The sequence below is a fragment of the Elaeis guineensis genome, chromosome 1 (genome assembly GCF_000442705.2).
Source record: "Elaeis guineensis isolate ETL-2024a chromosome 1, EG11, whole genome shotgun sequence".
Lineage (NCBI taxonomy): Eukaryota > Viridiplantae > Streptophyta > Magnoliopsida > Arecales > Arecaceae > Elaeis > Elaeis guineensis.
In genome coordinates this window covers 29,669,147-29,677,564 of record NC_025993.2, presented here as the reverse complement: position 1 = coordinate 29,677,564, position 8,418 = coordinate 29,669,147, and the positions used below count along the sequence as shown (strand labels likewise).

The 8,418-nt window shown below is 38.9% G+C and overlaps 1 protein-coding gene across 2 annotated transcripts; it reads left to right on the top strand.

The window, feature by feature from the left end:
* The first annotated feature begins 3,594 nt into the window (after nt 1–3,594).
* Nucleotides 3,595–5,627, top strand: LOC105032276 (auxin-responsive protein IAA20). 2 transcript variants are annotated; one of them, XM_019846232.3, is made up of 4 exons: nt 3,595–4,012; nt 4,103–4,362; nt 4,467–4,560; nt 5,379–5,627. In XM_019846232.3, the coding sequence occupies exons 1-4, from the start codon at nt 3,768–3,770 to the stop codon at nt 5,419–5,421; spliced, it is 642 nt and encodes a 213-aa protein (XP_019701791.1). In that variant the 5' UTR covers nt 3,595–3,767; the 3' UTR covers nt 5,422–5,627. The 2 variants fall into 2 exon arrangements, with proteins under 2 accessions (XP_019701791.1, XP_010904976.1); XM_010906674.3 differs by having other exon boundaries at nt 3,608–4,012; nt 4,109–4,362.
* The last annotated feature ends 2,791 nt before the right edge of the window (nt 5,628–8,418 follow it).

The following is an 8,418-nucleotide window of genomic DNA, read 5'->3' as shown; positions in this document are numbered from 1 at the left end:
ACAAATCAAATTTTCAGATGTCATAATTTGATCATATGATGTTTGATTGAGATAATCATTTTTTTGAAATCAGATAATTTTTCAAGACTTAAATTTTATTGTTTGGGCTTTAAAATAGATAAATTAAATCAATTTTTTTTAAAAAAAAATTGATCAGATATATCTTCAAATCTGAAAAAAATTAAGTGGAACAATAAAAAAAAATTAATATAGAAATTTGGATTTATCTCCCGTAGAAGCTTAATTTTTTAATTTATTTTTATTAATCCTATTTATTTTAAAAAATTAAATCTAATTATAACTACGAAAGAAATCTAATCCAAATTTTATAAGAACGAATCTTATCATTATAAATAGAGAATTTTAAGTTCATCAATAACTAAAAATTAGACATAAAAATTTTATTTTTATAAATTTTTTTCTCTATTTTTTTTTGAAAAAAATGAGTTGAACAAGTTTCGAAAAATTCTTTCGTTCACGATCTGATTATTAAAATTTATTTATCATTTTTCACTATAGCTCCTTGCATCTTCAAAAGCAAACCAATACTTACCACGTAAGCTAACTTGTTGGGGAAGCAGACGAGGCAGACTCTAAAGTCCAATCAATCAAGAAATACTGATCCCACCACGTACTTTAATGCATGTTAGTAACTAATATTTATTCTTTTACCAAAAAAAACTAATATTTATTTTCCTTAGCCTTTTGCTATCTTTTCACCCTGTATTAAAGTGATAGACACCTAACTCCCATGCACTTAAAATTCCAAACATGCGCTTAAAATCTATTTTAAGGGCTAGCAGTTTCATAAGACATGAAGAATCTCGAAAGGGAGGAGCAATTATACATATATATATACACTTGACCCTCTCGTCCTGATAGCGCCAAATCTATATCCAACAGCTCCACAAATAGCAAGTCATCCATATCACCTCAAGATTTCTCATAAAAAAAAATATGTATATCACCCTAAATGCTTGACTTTTTCAATGTGGTATTGTCCAAAGATGGAAATCTAGAACATATATATGTCAAGACCACATGTGGCAGAGAAGTTGCCAACGGGTGGATGAATATTATTAATACGTGGAGACAAAGAGCGGGGACCATGAAGAAAACGGATCGAAGAGATATTGCGCGTTCGTCAAAAAGATTACGTGTGGAAAATAGACAAGGCATACATTAAGTGGAACAGCTGTTTGTCAATATCCAAGTGCTCGTAAAACATGAAGCACGAGCAGCTCGGACAAGCAAAGATACTGGGCCCCAAGATGAGGGGATCTGTCCTCCTTGCCTTTTGGAGCCCAGGCATCGAGCGTGTGCGTGGGGTTCTCCGGCACGTCCACTTGACAGCTTCACAAGGTGGTGAAAGATATGGCCCAGACCCTGCGGGTGCTCTCCATTGAGCTTTGGCCCCACGAATAGGACGTATCCTTTATTGCCTCCAGAGGCTGCTAGATATGCCCATGTGCACCACCCTCTCTCCAATGGCAAATAAATAAAGTACTGTTCCTCCTTTCTTTAAGGTGTACCTTGGCTATAGCTGGATGCTTAAACTCCTCTCCTTGATCTCATGGGGAGAGTAAATGATCAAAACTTGGTCGAGCACTGTTAGGATGAAAATATTTCTCTGATAAGATTATAAATATTGTACTGTTAATTAGTTTGCAATGCTATTATTGATCTATTCGTATGGATCATAATTACATATGAGCTCGATAGGTAGATCAATGTGGTATATTATTACATATTTTTCCAGTTAGGGCAGTCCATGCATGCATGAGTAGGTACAGGTTGTATCTTTCATGCAAAAGAATGATTTTATCTTCTTTTGCAGTATGAATGGTTGGATCGCATTTTGCCCAAAGTTCAAAATATTTTAATTATCTTTCTTTTCCATCCTTCTGCACACATTATGAAACAGATATCATGCTTTAAAAGACATGCAAAATGTGAACCAATCATTTATGCTATGAAAGATTTTTTTTTTTTTGATGTAAATGAGTTGGGGAAAATCTATCTAACTCATAGGTATTATATTAGATTAGATAGAGAGTTACATATATTAGCGATTACATATAGATATAGTGTGAAGTTAGGATGCTAAATTCCATCCGTCTTCAGAAGATTACGGACTTACAGAATTAGAATCTGTTTTCGAGAATCCTATACCAGTAATTACCGATTTCAGCTCTTTCCAGGTCTTTGATTGGTTGCTGCTCTGAAGTCAAATTCACTGGAGAGCACTATGCTTGTTTCAGATCCTGGCTTAAGATCGTATCAGACTGCAATGAAATTCGGTAGTTAGCAGTAGATTTACAGCAAATGTCTCGTGCAATTTCTGAAGTCTGTGAGGACACATTATCCCCTTCAGCCTGCACCCTGCATGAGTATGGTGGGTTCTGGCACAATATCGTGTAGATAGAGGGCTCGAGAATTAGAGTGTCTGGTGAGTTGGGTGATACACCTGATCCTGGTATCGCCCACTAATATGCTAACACTATTTTCAGATCCACAGGGGACGGTCTCGTCAGCTAAGGCCAAGGCTTCTTTGTAGGACCCGCTCTTGTCGGGGCCATTGAATGGAGGTGTCTTCTGTCTCTATGCACAGAACAAAGAGGGGAGGAAAAAAAAAAAGGAAAGAAGCGTTGGAAACGCTGTTCCAGTTCACACAGTACAGTGCACCCCGGTGGAGGTTTAGAAAAACACCACGTACTCTTATATCAATTAGGAAACTAGCTCTCACGTTTTGAGGTGAGGGTTGATCCCTAGCTGGGGGACACATTTGAAGAAGTTTAGAATAAGAAAGGGACTTGGCACCCAGCCAGGTGACGTAGAGCCTGTGCCAACGCCAAGAAAACGCTCACGGGACAAGAAGCGCAAGGGATCCCGTCTGTCGAGGAAACAGGATGGTAGCTCCTTCCCTACCCCTCCCTCAAGGCCCCAACCCAGTTCCAAGGCCATAGAAAAACTCATCCGTATGGGAGCCATTTAAGATTGCCGCATCATCCAGCACCAGTTTATTAGTTATATGATCATCATGGGAAAAAATATATATATATATATATATATGTCTATAATACTGGTGGTCACTGTAAGACTGGTTTTATGCTCAGCTCAGTTTTAGGCTCACCCATTAACAAATGAACCACTCTAGAGATAACTTAGCTCAACTAAACTTAGAGTATCAATATATAAAAGAATAATTTAGTTATGTATATGTATATGGCTCAAAATGAAACAATCTAGTTCAAGTTTGTTCAATTGTAAGGATTGCCTACTCACTAGAGTGCAGGTCATTTACGTCTCTAGTCTCTAGTTATGAAAGGTGGCTGGGTGAGTGACTTATGGCTGCTGCCACCAAGGCTGGGTCATAGAGGGAAATAGCTGGAGAACGGCCACAGGTCATGGCTTTGATTATTAAATCTCTCTCCCCCTGTCCACTGAATAAAGAAAGGACAGGACTCCATCAAAGGAAAGGGACCGTGTCGGTAGCGTTCGATGCAATGTTAGCCGATGACAACATCCAGACACCTTACGCGGGCTTGGGTCCCCTTAAACCCCTACACCCTGTCCCCCTCCCTGTTCCACCTCCCACCCTCACCTTCCCACTCTTCCTTCTGTCCTTTCTTTAATGTCACAGCTGCTATATATGAACATAAATCTCCAATCAAGTCCTTCCCCTTTCTCCAAAATACTCTCACTGATACTTGATAGGTTTTCACCCTTGGGGAGTCACATAAAAGAAGGAAACAGAAAGGAAGGAGATGGAGTTGGAGCTCGGCCTCGCCCTTCCCAACAACCATTTGATGAAGGGATTCGATCTTAATGATGGCAGCACAACCAATTCATATAGGAAGAGAGGTTTCGAGGAGGCATTTGAAAAAGTGATCCCTTTCTCTTCACCACTCCCCAGAAAGACTACTCTGCCTCTTTTTGTCCATAAAAATGGTGGAGATGGAGATGATGAGAATGACGGCCCACAGCTTAAGAATCCAGATGAGCTTAATAGGTAATTATATAAGTTCGACTTTAAAGGAGATGGCCGGTTGTTAATGGTACATTGTTTTTGTTCTGATGGTTTGTTGATGTTATGTGAAAGTATCAGTGGAAGCAGAGCATTGGTAGGGTGGCCACCGGTCAAACACCCAAGAAGGAGGAGCGCAGGCGGTGGAGCAGGGGAGAGGTGGAGTGAGGACTGTGGAAGCAATAGCTATGCCGGCGGCGGCGGTAGACGAGCCAAGTGTGTGAAGGTTAAGATGGAGGGGGTGGCAATAGGGAGGAAGGTGGATCTCTGTCTGCATGACTCTTATGAGGAACTCTTCCACACGCTCAACCAGATGTTCCCCACCATGCAACATGGTATCACATCATAGATTCTTCTCCTCAAATTTTAATTTGAATAAAAAGCATGTACATTCTGAAATATATATGGAGTTCAGAGTTGGGAATTGGCGGTTTTGCAGGTGTTGCTTATGCTCATCCTCATCATCGTCACTTCACAGTCACATATGAGGATGGAGAGGGAGATTGGCTGTTGGTTGGAGACGTGCCTTGGGAGTAAGTAGATTATATTCTCTATATTTTGAGCAACTTTTTTCGCCACCAATAATGTCTAAACCACTTCGATATATTATGATCATTCCGGACCAAAATTACCACATACATAGAAAAGCTGTTTGCAAAGGAGCATGGAGTGTAATCAATGGCCCGCTAATAATTGTTGTCATATTAGAGAAATTATTAGTTGGATCGGATCCAGGGTAAAGCACATGTGGCCATTAGTGGAAAGAGTACATATGCCCTACAGTGCGCATGTGGCACCACAGGATATGATGAATCCATGGATGGCTGCCATCATACATTGCACAGCCCGTGCTCATGCGCGGCCATCCATGATGTACCGTAGGGGATCCATGCTCTAGCAGAAAAGAGATTACTATTATACGTGTTGCTTTCGGGTTCGACTAGTCCATGATCGATTTTGTCCAACTAATAATTTCTCATCATCTTGTCAAGGCATTCAATTAATCAACTGAGCCACTGGCTTATTGTTGTATAGCCCTCGTGAAGTGCATCTCTACTAATTGCATTCAGAGTGAACCAAACAAGGAATAATTTTGGCGCAAGGGTGAGTTCGGATATCCAAACTTGGGTGTGAGTGAACCCCAACCGGATACAATGCCTTCTTTGGTATTCACTATTCATGCACCTTCAAGGTGCATTTCAATTGGGCCTAACGTACCTATGCATGCACTTGAGCGCACAACCCCACGTAGACCTGCTCGCACCTCATTCAGATCCTATTATCTATTTAGGTCATGCTTTTGGGGTTTCTTACTTGTTTTGATCTGTGCTGTTTCTGGTGATTTTTGCAGGGCTTTCATCCAGTCAGTCAAGCGTCTCAAGATACTCAGCTAAGGAGCCAGCCAGAGATCTGTCTTGGTCTAATATATATATATCTATATATGGCTAGTCTACATGGATGTTTCTTCTTTTTCCTTCATTTATGTATCCTCTAGACTTTAGTATGTATTATGGTTATGGTATGTTGTTGTTGTTGTAACACATAAGTAGCTACTTGTTTATGTATAACAGTAGAATCTTGGAGGCCCTACTTTGTCATATATGGTCAACATACACATGATAGTTAGGGTGTGTTAGCCAACATCCTGCTGGATTGGTACAGAGGAAGGTGGTGATGGGAACAAAGTGAGATGGAAGCAAGAGATCATGTGGTAGTTATAGCATGACTTTAGCGGGATTAGGAAAAAGATCCTGGGAGGTATTATTTTCCTTTAATCCAGAGGAATTGAGCCCATAACCCTGCTCCCTCTCCTCCCTCTCCCATCATCTTTTCTAAGACAATCATGGTGGATCTGATAGCAAAGTAGGATACTAGATTCATTGAATGTGCGTGCACTAAATTAATAGGCAACAGATATCGAAGATCTATAGAGTAACCAATTCACTTATGAGAGAACTCGTTCCCATAGCAGGGAGAAGACAGAGGCTGAGAGAGAAAGGGAAAGCCGAAGGAGGCTGCAGCATCAGTGTGTGTGTGTGAGAGAGAGAGAGAGAGAGTGAGTGAGTGCTTAGAGGGGTAGCTCAACTGTCCACCGACTGGGCACCAGCACTTACATACCATCCATGCGAAGAGGGAATGAAGCAGAATTGATGGAGAAGAGAAATCCCCTCAATTTGAATTGCCCATTAATAAACCCAAATCCCAATTTATATACTATTTTAAGACTACTTCAAAAACAACCAGGACCTAATGAACTATTTTGGTTGGAACTACTTGCAAGTAGAGTTGAAAATCGAGACCCTGCATTAGTTAACGCACAACTCCAGCATAGATTGGTGTTGTACCTTTCGCAAGTAGGATTCACCTTCCTTTGTACCCATTAACCATTAGATCATGCGCCACTGTGCATATCTTAAAGCAATCCAAACTCCATCATTCATCTATTTGCACAGATATCAAAGCAATCTGTGGATGATCCAATGGTGGACTTGAGCGAAGGAAGGTGAATCTTTCTCGCAAAAGATAAACATCAACCCCAGATGGATAGTTAAGATGGGAAAGATATGTATATAAATAAATCCAATATCAATATCTAGTATTCTCCTCGTTCCACTATAGTTTCATGCATTATGGTTGTCTTTTCTCTCTATCTCTGCATCCTTCGTACTAGCAAACATCTTATTTAGACCTATGATGGGTTAGGTTTGACCTGATCCAACCCAGCTTATCATCTAGCTAACCTAACTCAAGATTTACTGCTTGATTACTGGAACTTTCATCCTAAAGCTCACCAACTCTCGTCTACTTTCCGCATGCCTGAACATGAGGTCCAAGTTGACGACTAAGGTGGCGACAAAGAAAGAGGAGGTGTGGGGGAGAGGGGTAGTAGAGTGGGGAAGATGTTGTTGAAAATTATATCCTAAAGTCAATCATTTGACGATTGCACTAATTATAAATATATATGAATTGATAAATAATAAAGTTATTTGACATTTTTCATCACAAGATTACATCTTCTAATGAACTCTTATGTTGTGATGAAGTCCTTAGGACTATTTTGATCGACAAAGGAAGATTTATCGTGTAGTCCTTAAATTAATTCGCGATCAAACGATATGCTATTACTAGGATGATAGCGATATCAAGTGTAGGTCATTGTGTGCCATATACATTGGTTGTCCTCGTAACCAAATGGTATGAAGACACTGGTATGACATGTAGATGAGATATAGGAGTACATCGTCATTGAACGTGACCAACTATGAAGCACTCTGCTGTCAAGGATAGCTCACGAAAGGTATGGGTGTAAGTGTCCCTCCGACCTGAGATCACCACGGTGACTTGCAAGCAACTCACTGTACTTTGATACCGGACTAACTAAGTTTTTAATTCAGTGATGAAAGATTTTTGAGTGCAGTCAAGTACTTGATAAGTCGGTGCGTGAGTCAAGATGGGATTGACCCCTCCGAATTAGTAGGAGATATGCATCAGTGTATTTCAATTTAGCAAAATTTGATCCCGAATAATCCATGTGATGGATTTAAAAAAGATTGAAATACAATGTGGATGACTTATCTAAAATTGACAGTTAAATCCTAGATCGTCCTCGAGCATTAGAATCAAAGGATGAATTATACGGTAACCATACGCCAATAGGTTTTTGAATGTTGCTTCACCTTTATTTGATCTATCCGAACATTGGATCATCATTGCTAGATGGTTACATCAATTGATCTAGAAAGTTATTCCTATACTACTGGCTTAGGTTCGAACCTATGGGGTCATACTTAAAAGAAGTTTTGACTGATCATGTAGCTGATCAACGATTAAGAATCGTTCAAGGATTTAATCGTCAATTCAATTGATGATTAACTTTATGCAAAAGTTGTAATAAATTTATTCACTAAGTATTAATAAATTAATGAAGAATTAATTAATAATTAGATTGCTAATTAGTTCAATTTAATTGAACAAAAAAATTAAATAAAATCTAATTAAATTAGATTCAATTAGGTTTGACCCAATTAGGTTATGAGATGACCTAATCGCTAATGGAGAATTATCTCTGATTTGATCAGGACTTTGATTCAATTAATTTTTAATTTAATTAAAATTTGATTATAAATTTATGAACCTAATTAGATTGGATTTTATATATTTTATTAGGGCTAAATCAGATGTGATTTGGTTTGGATTCAAATGAGAAAATTAAGAGTTCTTATTGGAATAGGACTCTTCTCTCTTGCGCCAACTCAGCTTGCACGTCATATATCTCCACACATAAAATTATTTTGTATGAGATTTTTTCACACCAAAGAGTTCTTTCCCTTCTCTATCTCACATTCAAATCTGATTTGATTTTGATAAAATAAAGGATCTAAAATTGAATT

Coding starts and splice junctions, on each gene's coding strand:
- LOC105032276 (XM_019846232.3), top strand. CDS start 3,768: ATGGAGTTGGAGCTCGGCCTCGCCCTTCCCAACAACCATTTGATGAAG. Junction 4,363..4,466: donor GTTCCCCACCATGCAACATG/GTATCACATCAT, acceptor GCGGTTTTGCAG/GTGTTGCTTATGCTCATCCT. Junction 4,561..5,378: donor GTTGGAGACGTGCCTTGGGA/GTAAGTAGATTA, acceptor TGATTTTTGCAG/GGCTTTCATCCAGTCAGTCA.